Source organism: Eubalaena glacialis, chromosome 1 (assembly GCF_028564815.1).
Source record: "Eubalaena glacialis isolate mEubGla1 chromosome 1, mEubGla1.1.hap2.+ XY, whole genome shotgun sequence".
In the NCBI taxonomy this organism is placed as follows: domain Eukaryota; kingdom Metazoa; phylum Chordata; class Mammalia; order Artiodactyla; family Balaenidae; genus Eubalaena; species Eubalaena glacialis.
The window spans coordinates 87,335,565-87,354,447 of NC_083716.1; the positions used below are offsets into that span (position 1 = coordinate 87,335,565).

Sequence of the window (18,883 nt, forward strand, 5' to 3'; positions counted from 1 at the left end):
GCCATGTCCTCTGCCAGGAGATTATATACCTTTTTTTAAAAACCTGTCTTAATGTTGGAGTGTGACTATCCTTGCTTTGCGGATGGGACAGCTGAGGGTCTGACAGTTACTCTCCCAAGGTCACAGACTAGTGAGGGGCTGAATGCAGTTCCAAGCATCTGTCTGACTCCAAAGCATCCAGAGGAATGCAGAGCATCCTTAGTCTTCCCTTTGGAAGTTGATCAGGGCCATGGTGCTGAACACCCCAGTCAGAACTGCCCATCACTAAAGAGGAACTTCAAGATTCCAAGAGGACAGACTCTGTTTTTAAATTTGGAACATCCTGAGTATGTATGGAACTCTGGGCTGGGACTCACCACCATGGAATGAGGGCTGTTATGAGCTGAGTGTCTGTGTCCTCCCTCAGTTTATATGCTACGACTGTAACCTCCGGTATGGCTGTATTTGCAGATGGAGCCTCTAAGGACATAATGAAGGTTAAATGAGGTCATGAGGGTGGGGCCCTGATCTGATAGGGTTGGTGGCCTTATATTCTCTTGTCTTCTCTTTGTGCACACAGAGGGGAGGCATGTGAGGGCACAGCAAGGAGGTGGCCATCTACAAACCAGGAAGAGAGTCCCCACCAGAAACCAAATTTGCCCACACCTTGATCTTGGACTTCCAGCCTGCAGAACCGTGAGAAAATAAATGTCTGTTAAGTCATCCAAGCTACGGTACTTTGTCATGGCAACCTGAGCAGACTGACCTGAGGGTATTACAGAGGGGACTGTGGTGTGTTTGTGAAGGTGTGAGGCACGGACCAAGAGCTGTCACTGTGCTGGACAGGATGTGGTGACAAGCTGTGGATGACTATTTACTGTGATAACCTCTTAGGAGAAGAAATAATTGCCATATCATAGCCAAGAGAAGACTAGAAAGACATGCAATGTGGTATCCTAGGATCGGATCCTAGAACAGAAAAAGGACATTAAGTTAAAAACTAAAGAAACCCAAATAAAGTACGAACTTTAGTTAATAATAATGCGTCAGTATTGGTTCATTAATTGTGACAAATGTACCATACTAATAGAAGATGTTAATAATAGAAGAAACTGGATGTGAAGTATTTAATAACTCTCTGCAGTGTCTCTGCAACTTTTCTGTAAATCTAAACTATTCTAAAATAAAAGATATATTTTAAAAAAAAAGAAAGAAAGAACTGCCGCAGATGACTAGATTAGAAATATCAGGTGCTACCTTATATTTGTCTGCCTTCTCTGAATTGCTTAAGTCTTTGTTGTGATTCCTGGAGATCAGTGTGTAGAGATAGAAGAAAACATGGCAGCTGCAAAGTTGTTTTTAAAAACCCAAATTCTTTCCCTGGTGTGGATACAGAATTGGGAGGTGAATGAAGGCTGCTTTTTGGCGGGTGGAGTGGGATGACGGGAGGTTTGTCCGAGATTCTCCGGAAGTTCCACCCGGCTGCAGAGCTAGTCTGAATCAGGCCTAGATCCGGTCCACTCTCCTGCCATCACCATCACTCTAGTGAACAGACACTTGTACCGGCCTTTCTGCCCCACTCCTCACATCCTTAGAAGTCCCCGAATAACTCCCAATGTCCAAATCACAGTGCCTCTTGCAGTGGATTTAAGACAATTCTGGAATGTTCACAGCCCAAGGCGCATGTGACTTGTGAGAACGTGACTGGATATGGGTAAGCTTGAAATAATGCCCTTTGCGCCTTGCGGGAGGGAAGAGGCCACTTGGGAGGGGAGCAAGGGCCTGTTTGGACCCGTGGTCTGAAGACACCTGGGCTGGAGGGGATCAGTTTTAATCCCCGTGCCTGCCAGTCGTGGCCTGTTCAGCCTCCCGAAGTCTCACCGTTTCCACCGCCCGCCCGGGCACATGACACCTCTGTACACAGCAGGCGCTCACCAGGGACAGATCAGGGGATATTCCAGCGCTGCTGGTGACCCGCACACGAACACAGACACGAGCACACCCCCCTCTTCTCTGCCATTTCTCTTTATCAGAGGATGCCCTCACATCCATGTGGTGGGAGTCTGGCTGCCATGTCTCACGGGGAGAGCGGGGTTCAGGAGGGCAGACTGCATGCAGCACGGCCCCCCAGGAAGCAAGGGGTGCGTGGAGCCTTCCCCCCTGGACGGGAGCAGGGGAACAAGGGTGATATTTTCACTGGTGGCCTGGGTGGTAACACAACTCATCTTGATGCACAAAGCAGTGTCTTCTAAAACATCCCATTCTCGGGATGTGGAGCCGTGTAACGTACATCTGTAAGGCAGGACTGAGCTTGCGTGGTCAAGGACCCAAGTGGACTTGGCCTTAAGGTATGACAGGTGTCCTCCTCGGCTTCACTCGTCCCCGAGGGGAGGCCCTCTGCGTGGGCTGAGGGTGATGGGCTGAGCTCATGCTGGGCAGAGAGGCTTTCCTGTGGAAACGCCTGGGCCAGCCCCAGGCAAAGCTGAGAAGTTGCATGCTCCTTTTTGGGGTCTTTCTAGACCTCTTTTTGTACCCCCCATCATCGGGGGGTGCTGTCTGGAGTGCCGTGCTTTCCTGCTGCTGAAGATTCACAGAATCTAAGTGCTCACCTAGCTGGTCTTTCCTCCTCCTGCTCCAATGCCAAATCCTACCCCTGAAACACACACACACACGCACACACACGCATATGCACACATGCACACGCACACACATACACACAAGCACATATATACACACACACATACACACAAGCACACAGGCACATATATACACACACGCACACACATAGACACATGCACATACATACATACACAAGCACACACATACACACACCTACACACACACATGCACACACACGCGTATGCACACATGCACACGCACACACATATACACAAGCACATATATACACACACATACACACAAGCACACAGGCACATATATACACACACGCACACACATACACATGCGCATACATACACAAGCACACACATACACACACCTACACACACACACACGCACACACACGCATATGCACACATGCACACGCACACACATATACACAAGCACATATATACACACACATACACACAAGCACACAGGCACATATATACACACATGCACACACATAGACACATGCGCATACATACATACACACACCTACACACATACACATGCACACACACACGTGCACACACACGCATATGCACACATGCACACGCACACACATATACACAAGCACATATATACACACACATACACACAAGCACACAGGCACATATATACACACACGCACACACATACACATGCGCATACATACACAAGCACACACATACACACCTACACACACACACGCACACACACGCATATGCACACATGCACACGCACACACATATACACAAGCACATATATACACACACATACACACAAGCACACAGGCACATATATACACACATGCACACACATAGACACATGTGCATACATACATACACACACCTACACACATACACATGCACACACACACGTGCACACACACGCATATGCACACATGCACACGCACACACATATACACAAGCACATATATACACACACATACACACAAGCACACAGGCACATATATACACACACGCACACACACAGACACATGCGCATACATACATACACAAGCACACACATACACACACCTACACACATACACATGCACACACACGCGTGCACACACACGCCAAACTTCTGACTTGTCCTGGGTCTAATTCCCTCAGAGCTCTGCTCTCTGGTTAGAGCTAGGAAAGGGTTTAATCAAATAAACCAAGCTCTGGTAATGAGTAAGCTACTTACTAGACTCACAGACTGTTCCTGCTGAAAGAGCCAATGGAAGATCTACTCTAATCCCCTTTCTTTTCAGAAAACAGAGGCCTGGGCTCCAGGAGGTGAGGAGACACGTCCGATACATGAATCAGCTAGTGGCGGAGCAGGACACAAAAAGTGCCCTGCCCCCAGGCGGGGTTCTTCCCCTACACGCTCCCCCCAAGTGACACGGTGTCTTAACCAGTGAGAACGGGTCACTCGCCTAAAAGGCTTTTAAGAATTACATCTCTTCTTGCCTCTCCCATACAGCTCCTGCGAACACTGTCCCACCTCTGCGAGCCTTCCATCCTTCACTCGAATCCCCATCCATCACTTCTGGGAGATGGTGCCACTTCACACATGACAAAGAAGATGCAGGTCCTCGGCTTCCCTCCCCGGCAGCCCACATTTCTCTGCGTCTTTGCCCTCCTCTCTTCCCTTCTCCTTTGCTGGGCTAACCACCCTTTCTCTGGTTGGTTCTGCTCTCCCAGGGCCCCCCTCCCCCTCCCCCTCCCCTCCCCCTCCCCCTCCCCCGCCTCCGGCTGCGTCAATCACATTCTCCTGGGGCCACCACAGACCCGTCCCGGCACCAGCCTCCTTCCTCTGGCTTCCAGAACTGCCTGCTCTCCCCAAGTCCCTCCCCTGCCCCCTAAACAGAGCATAACTCCCCCCACCTCTCTCCCTGCTGGACACCTTTACCCGCTTTTCTTCTCCTTCCCCAAACACTCACCCTTGCCATCTGGCTGGGGGACCAGCACCCACTTAAAACTGTTTCTACACCACCACATCCTTTGGCCATACCTGATGCTCCACCACGCTTCCTCTTTCTTGGCTTTCTTCCTGGGGTCTCCACGATGCCCTAGGATCTGGAGTCTGCCTCCTCTTCTGCCTCCTGTCTCCCTGGCATCTGTGGCCAGCAGGCTTCTGGGCAAGCCTGTACACCTCCACGGGGCCACCTCCCACCTGAGCTGTCACTCGGCCGCCACCACCTCTTTCTCCCGGGTCCTTGTCTCCTACATGCCACACCTGCCCTCGAAGGAACCGCCAAAGCCTCACCTTCAACTTGTCTCAACTGGACGTCCCCTGTCTCCCTTGCTGTGACTGCCAATGGCATCTTAATCTTTCTCATTTATTTTAATTTTATTTTTTTTGGCTGCGCCGTGCGGCTTGTGGGATCCTAGTTCCCCGACCAGGGATTGAACCCGCGCCCCCTGCCGTGGAAGCGTAGAGTTCTAACCACCAGACAGCCAGGGAATTCCCTACTCTCATGATCAAGAGGGATATATTGTAACTGTCACTTCCATACCAAAAAACTGATTCCCAGAGAGCTCTAATCATTAAACCAAAGTTACCTGGTTCAGCAGGAGTGGCGGGCCCCAAACCCAGTCCTTCTAACTCCAAAGCCCTCATTCTTTCCACAGTTCTACACGTGGCCGGCCTCTTGCGGGAATTTACTGTCTTGTTCTCAACCATTAATTCCAGTGCATGTAATTTTACTGAACATGAATTAGCTGGTTGTGAATATAGATGATCCAAGTAAATACTCTACTAAAGATGTGTTCCTGATCAATATTCAGGGTCTGAGTCCAGTGGGAACGCCAGGAAAGGAACATGAAAACAAGATGTGCCGTCAGACAGGACAGACGCCACCACCCTGGCTGGAAGTCCCTTTTCAAGCCACGACTCCTACCTGAGGCCCAGCTGCGGACTCCTCATGCTTTCTGGCCAGACCTGTGCACACGCCATTCCCTCTGCCCGAAAATGCCGCCTCTCCCCTCCTTGCCTGACAAGTTTTCTCACTTCCATTGCAATGCCTCTACCTCAGAAGCTCAGGCCTCCTCAGATTACCCAGCTATCAGTGTCCCTGTAATACTCTGTCCCCAGCTCTGAACCACAACTTACTACCTTGCACTGGATAATTTATTTATCTGTATGTCTCTTTCCCATTGGACTGAAACTCCCTTAAGAGAATGAAGCTAGCGCTGCTCCTCTTTGCATTTCCAGGGCTTAACGGAGTAGACAAAGGACGCAGAGCAGGGTCGGAGGAGGTATTTGTTGGGTAAATGAAGTCATCTCATCCACCTTCCTGTGTCTGAGTTCCACTAAGCGCTGTATTTTCTATTTTGGTTTTATATGTACCACATGCTGGTGCCTTCTTGCCTCCCCTTAGAAGACACACCGCACAAGCTAATAAATATTCCTTGCTGGCTGTGTTCCGTTCCTGAAGCCTGCCTGCCATCCACACAGAAACAGCCACAGTATGGGGACCACCTTATTCTGTGCATCCGAGGCAAAACAAAATGATTCAACACTTCCAAAACAAGCACGCAGGATGCAAATGGTTTCAAAAAATAGACCCAAAGCCAAATTGAACACAAATACCAAGGGAAAAAAAGCAGGCAGAGAGAAAGAGCTATATGAAAGTCTAGGCATACCCAGGGCAGGTTTAATCAGCCTTGCCCTGCAGACTCTTGCTGACACACACATAGGTATCCTAAACCAAAAGGCCATTGGAGACTTTCTAGTATCACTGGAACGCTGCTTCTAGATACTTCTAGACGCTTGTAGATACTTCTAGATACCCCACACACGCACTCTTTTGAGAACAGGCAAGAAGGTTTGCTGAAGGTGCGAGACAGTCTGTGACTGGAGGATTGCCAGGTATTTATTAAGCACCTACTGTGTGCCAGGCCATGTGCTAGGTATTGTCACCTACCTACCTTCCTCACTGCACTCATTCCCCAAATTCTGCTGAGGTAGGTTGTTAGTTCTCTTCTACAGCTGAGGAAACCGAGGCTCAGTGTTTATGACTTATATACATCAAACTGCATAAGGGGAGTCTTGATCCCCGGATCTGTCCGATTCTTAGTTTAATACACTTTCCACTATCCACAGACATTTACATGCAAATGTTGGTTTAAAAACCAAGCTCATGGGGCTTCTTTGGTGGCGCAGTGGTTGAGAGTCTGCCTGCCAATGCAGGGGACGCGGGTTCGAGCCCTGGTCTGGGAGGATCCCACATGCCGCGGAGCAACTAAGCCCGTGAGCCATAACTACTGAGCCTGCGCGTCTGGAGCCTGTGCTCCGCAACGGGAGAGGCCGCGACAGTGAGAGGCCTGCGCACCGCGATGAAGAGTGGCCCCCACTCACCGCAACTGGAGAAAGCCCTCGCACAGAAACGAAGACCCAACACAGCCAAAAATAAATAAATAAATAAATAAATTTAAAAACCAAGCTCGTGGACTTCCCTGGTGGCACAGTGGTTAAGAATCCGCCTGCCAATGCAGGGGACACGGGTTTGATCCCTGGTCCGGGAAGATCCCACATGCTGCGGAGCAACTAAGCCCGTGAACCACAACTTTTGAGCCTGTGCTCTAGAGACCGTGCGCCACAACTACTGAGCCTACGTGCCACAACTACTGAAGCCTGCGCGCCTAGAGCCCGTACTCCGCAACAAGAGAAGCCACCGCAATGAGAAGCCCGCGCACCGCAACTAAGAGTAGCCCCCGCTCGCCACAACTAGAGAAAGCCCGCGCGCAGCAACAAAGACCCAACCCAGCCAAAAATAAATAAATAAATTTATTTTAAAAAAAACCAAGCTCGTGGTTTGCCATGATTTTCCCTGTGAACAGGAGGCTAAGCTCACCCGGCAGTAGCCCTGAGGAACTTGGGGGAGGGTATCCCCATTTTCACCCCCTGAAGGCAAACCCCAGGCCTGGCTAGAGGGAAGCACCTGTGCCTGGCGTGTCACCCCCTGACCCCTGCAGCACGTGAGGTCACAGTGCCCAGCCTCGGAGGCCCGCCATACATGCCCAGCCTGACTGCGAGTGCTCCTGGGACGTGTCCTGCCCAAGGTGGGCTGGGGGCTGCCCGGGGAAGGTACCCGCTGCTGAAGAGCACAGCTGACCTGGCTGACTTAAACAGTGCGGGCAGAGCAACTTGCCAGGAAGACCCCATGAACGAGCAGACACTTCCAGTTTCCCCAAGGGAAGCGAATATCCAACCCTTCCCCTTCCCAACTTGCGCATATATCTAGGCAAGGTCCCTGAGAAGGCTTGAAAATGCAATGCCTCACCCCGACCCCAGAGTCAGCACACGCACTGAATTCAGGTGTAGCTCACTGATACCAACTCTTTCCTAAGACTGGGATATGGGGGGAGGGAGGAGACAGCCACTCGAAGGGAAAAAAAAAATCAACCGCCTAAAGGTAGGAAATGAGAAATAGGTAAGTAGTTGCAGGTTAGTGCAAAGTGATGTTCTGAAAAGCATGTATCCAACAGCGCGGGATTCCATTCCTGCTTCCCCACCTACTAGCTGTGGGTCTTGCACAAGTCCATCCACCTTTCTGGGCCTGAGTCCTCATCTCTAGGATGGGGGGTAATGGTACCAGGACAGCTACTGGCGGACTTCTGTGGGCCCGCCGAGTGCGGAGCCCACAACTGCCCTGCTAGCCTCCGTCTTCCTCTCACTGGTTCTCAGCCTCATTGTAACAAACGTGAGCTCGCGAGGGGACACAGGGTCCTCGGAGACCATCACACAGAGGTCCCAGCTCCAGGGTGCCGTCCCAGGGACACAGCAGAAGCCGGGCTCACTCTCAGAGCCCACGGGCTCCTGTCTGACTGGGCTCCTTAGTTCAGGAAAAGTGAGGGCCTGGAACTGAGGGGTCTGCTTTCCTCTCCCTGCTGCCGGTCCCTTCCCAGCCCCCCACCTGGCCAACCTGGCCAGCTCTAGGGAGACTCAGCCACTTCACCTCTGCCTCCTGGGAGGAGGAGTCCGGGGCTGAGGCTGTCTCTCTCTGCTCCCCTCTCCAGCCATGGGAAAGCAAGGTCCTCTGTACTCCTGCCCGATGCCCGCTGGGTCTGAGTAAGGCACAGCTCTCCGGGCCGCCGGGGCCGGGGGGCTCTTCCTTCTCCTGGGCTCTGCCTCAAGCCCCCGGACTGGGGGGAAAGAAGACGTTTCCAGGCTGCTGGTGGCTTTTCGCTCACCTGCTGGCCGTGCCACGGAGCGGGGCATCACTTGGCTGGTGGGCTGCGGAAGGCTCAGAGCGAGGCGGGGGGGGGGGGGGGGGGGGATGTCTCAGCCTGCGGCAGCCAACCCTCTCCCGCCTCCGGCAGCTGAGCAACGCCTCTGGTCAGCCTGGGGGCGTGGGGGGGGGCGGCGGTGGGATGCTCCAGACCCAGGGGACTCAGGACAGGCCTGGAAGGAGCCGAGGAGCCCGGGAGAGAGGCAGCCGGGTGGGCAGCCCGCAGCATCTCGGGGCAGCCGGGCGGCCGAGTCGTCAGCCCCGCAGGCGCGCGGCGCTGCCCGGGGGCCACAGGTAACAGGGTGCCGGGCTCCCGCTCCAGGCCCCGCCGCCCCGGGCCGTTACCTTCCACTTTGGTGAGGGTCAGGACCGGACTGTTGCAGGCGCTGAGCGGGGCCACCCGGGCCGAGTGCTTCTTCATGATGAGCCTTCCGCCTGCAGGAGCGCCGCCGCCGATCGCCTACATGCTGGGGCCGGCTGGAGCGCGCCTCGCGGGCCCGGGGGCCTCCTCCGGGGAGGAGCGCGAGCGGCTGGCCGCCCCGGCCCTGCCTTCCCGGGCTGCCGTCTCCGCGCGGGGCTCACTGCGGCGGCCGCCCCGCGGAGCGCATCTTCTCCGGCCGCGCAGCCACTCCGCACCCGCGAGCACAGCCTCCCGCTCCGAGGTTGCCGCAAACTCCAACGTCACGTACAAGTGCGCTCCCCGATCCCACCCCGCGGGCTCACCTGCTCCGCCCCCGCCCCGGGCCGCCCAGCCCCGCAGCCCGGCTTCCTCCCTCGGAGCCCGGCCCCGGGTGCAGCCTCCGGTCCGGGCAGCGGGCCGGCCCGCAGCTCCACAGCCGCCCCTGCCCTTTCCTGGGACCATCGCAGGGGAGGGAGGCCCTGCAAACTTAGCCTCGGCGCTTCACAAGTTTAAACGGGGAGTTGTTCGACTTCGGACGGAGAGTTGCCTCCTCCCTGCGCAAATTCCTGAATTATTGGTTTACGGGAAGACTCAGAAAAGAGCGAAGCTTCCCGCGGCTGGCATTAACTTCTTTGAATGAGTCTAGGGCACATTTTCTGCCTGACCCCGGTGGACAGCTCTTTTTTCTTTTGGAGACGATGCCAAGTCCAGAGAAGCAGGGCAGCCACAAGAAAACCAAGGCTTGAGATTTCTGCCCCTGCCCCAGTCCGGAGAGGCCAAACTCCCTGGGAAGCGGGGAAAGCTTCATTTCCGCCCAGATCCCAGGTTCGTGCTGCAGCTTTTGCCTCTGCAGGCACTGGTCTCACTGCTCCCACTCAGACCCACCTGTAAGCCACTGACCAATGATGCTTGATAAAAAGCAATGACATACCTCTTGCATCACTAGCTGGGCGATCCCTGAGTGACTCCCTGGTACCCAGGGCGTTTATCCCATGATAATGCACCATCAAAAACACCCTGCCATCATCTCTGCAGGTAGGATGCACAGGACTTGTGTGGCCCCCAAACTCCCAAGGGTTTTATGGGCATCACATTCACGCATGCGCAGCCATCAGTTATCCGTTTTGGTCTCAGTCTCCACTGGGAATCTGAAGGCTCCGTAGTGACTCAAGGTGGGTTTCGTTGTTATTGTTAAGTCCTTACCCAGAGTTTCGGAACCCCCCCCCACCCACTCTACCTGGTTTCCTGTCTCAAAGTTGATGGTCTACTCTGTGACGGCATCCTCAGCACCCATAAGGGTAACTCAGTGGCATGGCAGAGGCGGAGAATGACCTCAGAGCTACAGGGTTTCCCTAGCCTGGCACCTACCAGCTGTCTCTGGTGACATCCACCTGCATGCTCCCAGGTCTGTGGTAGAAGTGGTTCCTACAAGCTGCTCTTGTAGGGTTCTTGTTATCACCTGCCCTCTTGAACAGCCGTGATGAATAGAATGGCTCCTGGGTCTCCAAAAAGCCAGGGCTTCCCAGGGTTGCTGCCTCATCATTATAGCCAAGGAAAGGTTTTTAAGGTCTCCTCAGAGCCCTCTAGTGGTGGCCTCCACACTGTGCGCCTCTCACAGGGAGCTTGTCCCCAGATCCCGAGATGACATTACAGTAAGTCACTAAGCCATTCCCTTCCTCGTAAATATTAAGCACAAATAAGCTTAAAGCAAAAAAAACCAAAAACAAACAAACAAAAAAACAAACCTCTTCTATAATATTCTTATGTGTTATTTCATCAAGTTCATCAATCAACATTTACTACATACACAGTAACTAAAATAAGTATCACATCATAACAGTACCCATTTTTTGAGCACTATGTATCAAGTACTGTGCTAAGAGTTTTACATAAATCATTTCATCTTCTACTCACAAAAGCTCTGTAAAAATCATTGTTACCTTGTTTTACAGATGTGGAAACTGAGGCTAGGAGAGGTTAACTAAAATGTCCCAGGTCAACAGGCTGAGCAGGAATTTAAATCCAAGTCTGAACGAATCAAAAGCCTGCACTTACCACTGCTCTGCTATTCTCTTACATTATAAATGTAAAATGCAAAAATTCCACGTAACTATTCCAACTGAGGTGGGAGACACAAGTAATCCATAATCCATTTCCATTCATTTGAATGTGGTTTTGGAAAAGTTCATCATGCTCACGCTTGTCTGAACTGTCCACACTCATTCTACTGCACAGGTCACAACCAAACTGTCCAATAAATATCTGTCTGATTGTTTTTTAGGTATCTACTTTCTATTTATCGCAATGTTATGTACAAGCCAAATAGGTAATTAAATATTATCAATATTAAATACCCCTGTCATTAATTTCACTCATTAACTGTTACCTAAACCTTTTTTCCCCCTGCAGGATACCCCAGGACCTTATGATACCTGAGAGGTCATCACCTCTTCATGGCTGTCAATTTCTGCTTACCAAAGAGGCGGTACCAACTCTCAATTTCCTCCCCTTAATTTTAAGTACTCAGTGCTGTTCTTTTTTTCTATATTCAACTCGATCAGCCTTGGGTGCTCCCTCAAGTTGTGTTCCAAACAAACAAACAAAAAAAGTACTCTCCCTCCTGAAATAAAAAACAAACTTCCTCCACTCCATTTTAAATCAGGAGTCCCTGCTGATTTCCATACGAGTACTGATACCCCTCAGCATACATCTTTTTTGGGAGTAGGTGTGATGCGGAGGCATATTTAAAAACTTACATCCATAAAGTTATTCTAGAAAGTTAACTGTGTACTGGTGCATGAGTACACACTAGTATTTTGAGAATTCCAACAATTTAAAACTCTATGCTGGAGTTAGGCTATAATGATCTAACTCAGGGATATCTAGAAAATCACCAAGTTCCCCACTTAACACCTGAATCTCAAATTACCAAAAAAAAAAAAAAAAAAAGGTGCTAATAATTCTTTCAACAAAGAGAGAGACATGATCCCTGAAATATCAATGGAAACAACTTTGTATAAGTAATATCCAGGCCAGAGGATGGAGCATTTGACCTCTGACCTCCATTTCTCTTTGGAGGGTATGAGTGTGAGCTAATAACTGAAGGATATCACTGGGCATCCACCTGTCTTAAATTTAGTATTACAGGGATTTATCTGAAAGGAGATCTGGGGTGACTTTTCAGGTCATATTCATTACCAGATCTTCCTTGTCATCTTCTGAAAACGTATGGTACAGTGGTTCGCCCATCAAAGCCAAGCCTTTCCTTAGCTCTACAGGAGACAGCAGCTGTTCTGATAGAAGCCTGTTCTTTGTCACTAACCCCACTCCCTTGTTTGTTTTTCTCTTTTCATCAGTGCAGTTGAGGAGGGGGGATATTTAATGGCAGTTTGTGGCTGCCTGGTATGGTGTGCTCATAAAGACAAGATGGTCTTTGTGTCCTTAGTATTACAGCCCGATCACTGAAAGTTCACTGAATAGATACGAGGGTAACAAGGCTTGGATGCAGAACTTACATACCACAAGCCTGAGTGTTACACTCCCTGGCCTGCCCCCAACAGCGTCTCTACCGTCGCCCCACTTCCCACTTGCAAACCAGAGAGGAAGAAGTAAAAAGAGGGGGCCCAGAGAAGGAAGGAGGTGAAACAGCCAGTTTTTCCTACCACCAAGTGGCTCTATTTCAATTGCAACCCAGCGGTGGGCATCCACCCATGACCCTTTAGGAAGAAAAAGGCAGATAAGCCTGGGGTGAATCACCAGGAAGGGGTTGCTATGCAGGGCCTGGCTGATTCCTCAAATTCTGGACGCTCACCATGCTTCCTCCTGGCACTGGGCTCCCAGCTCTGGGCTTACACTCAGGCTCCAGCCTCCCTAAGTAACTCGTGTTGCCCAAATAACCTGTTCTGCCTTCCTGAGCAGACTCGTACTTCTGCCATCCATGGGGGTCACTGGCCTATTCTTTCCTCTGTGCTGGTATATGAATACCTAGAGTCCAACTGTACTATTCCAAGAAGGCATCCAATCTCTTTGGTGGGGTTAAGTGGTACTTATGATTCTCTTGAGGCCAAGACAGCATGGAAAATGTCTTGAACAACAGCCAAGAGCTTGAGTTTGAACTCCAGCCTTGCCAATTGGAGTGGCCAACCTTGAGTGGTCACTCAGCCTATTTTGGCCTCAGTTTCCTAATTTGGGCCCGAGAGGGTTTTCAAACTGTGTTTCCTGGTCTCTATGCAAAGCAATTCTACTTTTGCCTGTCGGGGTTCCATGTTAGATTTGGTTTATAAAAATGTTGTCACTGTAAAAAGAAAGTTCTGAAAACCATTGACTCTATAGTTTCCAAGATCCTGTTTGGCTTTAAAATTTGGGGTGTGTGAAATTATCTTCTTAGATAAGACAATTGTCACTGCCTCCAAAGATCTTAAAAGGATCTTATTCTTTGTGAATATCTCCACTTAGTTAAGTAGACTCTTGCTTTAAGTGGTTTTCTCACTTTCTGGACAAAGCTAGAAACACATTCACATTTGTCAAAATTCATAAAGTTGTATAGTAAAAAGGATGAATTTTACTGTTTGTAAATTATATATCATTTTTAAAATTGGGAAAATATGTTTTACATATACAAACATATATATAACTGATTTCAATATTTAATAAAATATACCTTTTACCATGTTTTGGCTATTCTATTCTATTCTTTTTCTATTCATTTTGTTCTATTCTTTTGTGTTCTTTCATTGCAAAAAAATTGCCAATTGTGATCAACTTAGTTGGTTTTATACCTTACTCATGGGTCATAATCCATGTGACTTGAAAAATATTGTTAACAATAATATTCTTTGTATGTGAAGATCTTTACTTAATCGGTTCAAAATAAATAATAAAAATTTAAAATCCAGCTAAGGTTTTCAACAGCCAGAAAGCAGACCACTTCAATTAATTCACTCTGAAATATTAACACTGTTTCATCGTCCTCCTACAGTATTAAGTAGTAAGAGTTATAAATTATTTTTGTGGTTACCACCATTTAAAAATAATCACTTAAAGTAGTTCCAGGAACCAGAAATGGACTTTTACCCAAATAAGTCAGTCTGCAGCATTCAGGAGCTTTCAGAGTGGAGCAAACATTGGTATTTCCAACAGGAGAGAAAGTCTAATGATGAAAAGAAATTAACTCTCATGCACTGGGCAGCTCATTGCCCTGATCTGGCAGGAATAATTGATAACCTTTTTCCATAACTTCAAGTGCAAGTGCAGGAAACAAGAGGGTGGCCTTCCCCATCTTCACATCTCCCTTCTCTTCTTCAGCAATGTGTATGACCAGGATAAACTCAGACTCATTGTGGTTCCATAGGATTTCTCCTCTTTCTCTAAGGAGGAATGTCAAGGTTGGATAACTCCAGGCAGGACATCAAGAGGCCGGATCACTGGATGTCACCAGTGGGCTTCCAGACACATCCTGTTCAGGCACCTCCAAGCCTGCCCCATGGTGACTAGACAACAGCTGGCCCTGTGGTCATGCCGGGCCCAGAGCTGGGATCATGATGAACGATGGGGGAGGAACAGGATGTCCGGTCGTTTCCTTTGTGGATCCTAGGCTGTCCTGTGCTCAGGGAGAGCAGCACAGCTCAGGGCGCTCCTAGGTGGACGCCTGGATTAGCCTGGGGCTCCCTCTCCTGGGACTTCAGAGACCTAGCTAGGTGCCAACACAGTTGAAGGGTGTAGAGGGACCACACAGTGTCTGGTCCCCGGTAGGTACTCAAGAAACGATTGTTCTCTTCCACCTTGGGAAATGGACATGCCAGCTGCCACGAACTCCTTCCAACACCCTCAGTCAGTACAGAAAGGGGCACTGCTTACAAATGGTTTCATTAGGGCAAGTTGTTCCATCTCTCCAGGCTCAGCCATTTCATCCTTAAAATGGAGATAATAATAGTAGATACCTTATGGTGTTGTTGTGAAGAGTGAAGGAATTGATACCATGGTAAGTGATTACAATAGTATGTGGCGGATGGCAAGCACTCAGAACACATCAGGCACTATTTTCAGTCTCTCCCGCTAGGTTCTTTAATGGGGAGGGGCCATCTCTGTTTTGTTGTATCTCCAGGGCCGAACACAGTGTATGGCTTATGTAGTAAGTGCTCAAAGCAGGAAGGAAGGCAGGAAGGAAACAAGAGAGAAAGGAAGGGAGGGAGGGATGGAGGAAGGAGGGAAGGAAGGAAAGATGGGAGGGAGGAAGGAAGGAAGGCAGGAAGGAAAAAAGGGAGAGAGGGAGGGAAGGAGGAGGGAGGAGAGAGGGAAGAAGGGACGAGGGAGGGATGGAGGAGGGAGGGAGGGAGGGGGAAATTCACAGGACCCAGAGTTCAGAGTCTTCTAGAATTGTCGGCTTCACCCTCCTCCAGGACTGTGCCTTCTGCCCGCGTGGTACCAGGGGTGACTAACCGCGCTGGCTGATTCCCCTGTGCCCAGGGCTCTCTGGCCCTCACTGGCTTCATCTCAGAGCAAGTGCTTTAGAGACCGGGACAGTGGACTCCAGGTGAGGAACCAGATCCGATGGCATTTAGCTCAGAAATAGCTGCCTGCCGTGTTCCGGATGATTCATCAACCACAGCTGGCCTCCTGTCCGGCCCCTCTGCGGGGTGGGAACGAGGATACTGACCTACATCACATCCCTGTCAACCGCCGGGGCAGACTCCCTTGGCTGGTGTTTGTTTCCAAGGGTGACACAAAGGGACTGGCCTTCTGACTCAGCTTGAAAAGAGGAAAGATGTATGGGTTTGGGAAGGAGCCACTCCACTCTTGAGTTACTAAGCGCAGGGCAGGTCACACCCACAGGCAAGGATGCCGTTCCACGAGGACCATTCAAGCTGGGCGGACAGAAGTTCAGAAGTTCTGATTTCTGAGATGGGGGCCTGCTCTGACTCAGAACGCCATTTGCATTTGTCCGAGACAGTGATCACCTCTGCCATGCCCTACAGTTACTTGTATACTCTTTTCAGCTTCCTGCTGGGCTGTAAACCCTGTGAGGCAGGGACCTTGCCCACGAACAGGGCCTACGTAAGCATCATGGAGGGAAGGAATGAAAAATCACCAGGGCAGAAAGAGCTGGAACTTGCCAGTGGTGGAGACAGACAGGAAGCTGACTCCAGAGAAGGAGATTCAGCCAGATTGCAAGAGGCAGGTTCTGTCAGCATGGGTGTCCTGAAGCAGCCCCTGCAGGAATCAGGGAAGTCCTGCCCCTTCGTCCAAGGAGCTCCAGGCAGCACAGCTTCCTGTGTGCTCTTCACGCCACCGCTGACCCCCGCTGGCTTCTCTCCTCTCCTGAGGACCTGGCTCTCCCCCTCGGTTCCTCGTTTAGGCTGGTGGGTCCAGGAAACAGCTCAGGCCCCCTGGATCCTGGCCCCTCCATACATCCTAGAAGTACCAGAAGCCTCCAAAGATCATGGAGTCTGTGTTTCCCTAGAAGGCTGGTGCAAGGGGGTGGTCGCTGAGCATCACACACAGGAGCCTGAGAGCAACCCAACACACCCGCTGCTCGCCTCCCCACGTCTTCCCAGTGCCAGCAGCTGCTACACGCCCCCCACCTGCCCCTTCCTCTACCCCCCGGCTCCAGGCCCACCATCCTCCTTGCCAAGCAAACCGTCCTGGGAAGTGTCTTCTGTTGACCTGACCCTGGAATTCCTGTGCCTAAAATCCTCCTCCTTGCTAGACTGGTTTCCCTGAAGTCCTGGTCTGGCTCTTTTTTTCCCTGAGGACAAACTTTCCTCTGGCTATTGGTGCCCTCTGCTTCCACCCAAAGAACAAAGCACATTGCTCCCAGCAGAAGGTTTCACTCTTGGCCAAGCTGCTGTCTTCAGAAGCCCTCAGGCCCTGCCCTGGCTTCTGGCTGTTTTCTGCCACCTCAGACTCTGGTTGCAGAGAGAGGGGGGCCCTGGTGGAGGCCAGGAAAGCCAGGTTCTTGGCGGGGGAGGTACCGGAGTGTGGCTCTAGCATTCCTGCTCTCTGCAACTCACGCTTACCAATCACTTCGCTGAAAGGCTTCAATGAAGCGCATATTCTGTTCCTGGGGGTGTGCTCCCTGCTCGGTGACAATGAAGGTGAGGTCTGACCAGTGACACCCCACGCATGACATGCTGAGGCCACACCTCAGAGCACAGCTGACCGAGTCTAGTGAAACTCTGTGAGCTCCCTGCGTGAAAGTGACAACTGTGCTTGTCAGAGATGATTACCAAATGATCCACTGGCCCAAAAGTATAAAGTGCTCCAAAGAAACAATTGTGTCTTCCCCAAAAGCACTGAGAATGGCCCTTTTCTCCCTTGTTTTGCATAAGATATCTATTGACCTGTACTGGGCATATGGGGGCCTGGTTGCAGTGGTCACCAGAAGACATGCAGGTGCAGGACAAAGGGAGAAAGATGTTCCACAATTTAATCAGATACAAGGAACACACCTCTTTTTTTTTTTTTTTTTTGCAAAAGCAAACAAACCAAAATCCTGCTTAAGGCCAAGTCTGTTCTTTGCTTGGGGGCTGAAAGAGAAGGTCCCACCAATTTTGGACAAAAGCAAGACGAGGCCAGAGGTCTGGAGGTTACATCCTGCTCCTGACTGAGGCAGTTAGTTACGTCTTCCCACCCAAATGATTGGCTGATGTAGAACAAGGGGACAAGCCCCAAGGTTTCCCTAAAGCTCTACTGGGATTTGGAGGGTTAAATGCATGCATGATTGTTCCTAAAATTATCTTGCTGGTATTAGAGTATTTCTGTCTTGTGGATTCCAGAACTATGTTCCAATGAATAACTCCTGGTCACTTTGACAAAGGTGAGCTTCTCAGTGCTTCAAGGGCACATCTGAGGCAATGGATTAGGGACCGGCCCAGAGCACTCGTTGGTGAGACCACTAGGCTTGGTTTAAGGTTCGCCATAGCACGTCAACACAAGTATGATTTTCTAGCCAATGGGAACGTTTTGAAATTATCTAGACAAAATTTGTTCTTGGATTTTTGTCAGTCCCCACTTTGCTTTTAAGATGATTGTCTTTGGAAGTTTCGTGTACTTTGGAAGTTTCGATGGGAGCAAAAATATACTCTTTCTGAAAGTTGGCAGAATCTATTGAAATTCCTACAAAATAAAAGTTTTTACAGCTTATTACCCACTATTTCCATTTTTAGGAATTTCCCCCAAGAAATCATCTGATGTGAATAGAGATATATTACAAAGATGTTCATCCAAGTTTTCTTCTTAATAAGTAAAAAGTTGGAAACAACCTAAATGTTCAACCACAGGGAAATGGGAAATAAAGTATGGTGTACTTACACAAAAGAGTTTAACACAGCTGATGAAACAAGTTGTTCAATAACACAGGGAAAGTTCTAGAGAAAAAACAAACTACACATTTTATCCAATGTGATCTTTACATACACTACATAGTTCCTTCATCTGTAGACCATGTCATTCATATATATATATATAATAATATATATGTTATATATATAACATGTTATACATATAATATATATATGATTATATATATTCAGGAAAAAACTAAATAGGCTACCACTTTTTCCCCATTCTTTTCTAACCACCACAAATAAAAACAGTGATTCATTCACTTTCTCCGTGACACTTCTCTAAAGGAGAAGGTT

At 49.8% G+C, this 18,883-nt stretch overlaps 1 protein-coding gene across 2 annotated transcripts in view; it reads right to left on the reverse strand.

Moving 5' to 3' along the window:
• The window catches only part of SLC35F3 (solute carrier family 35 member F3), a 298,460-nt gene that overhangs the window by 91,685 nt on the left and 187,892 nt on the right, over positions 1–18,883 (reverse strand). Inside the window, exon 1 of one of the 2 annotated variants that reach the window (XM_061198581.1) lies at positions 9,191–9,367. The exons of the other annotated variant lie outside the window; for it this stretch is intronic. Within the exon in view, the coding sequence (XP_061054564.1) occupies positions 9,191–9,266 (76 nt within the window). The 5' untranslated portion in view covers positions 9,267–9,367. Of the gene's footprint in view, positions 1–9,190; positions 9,368–18,883 lie in introns of those variants that run through there. 2 annotated transcript variants of the gene reach the window in all.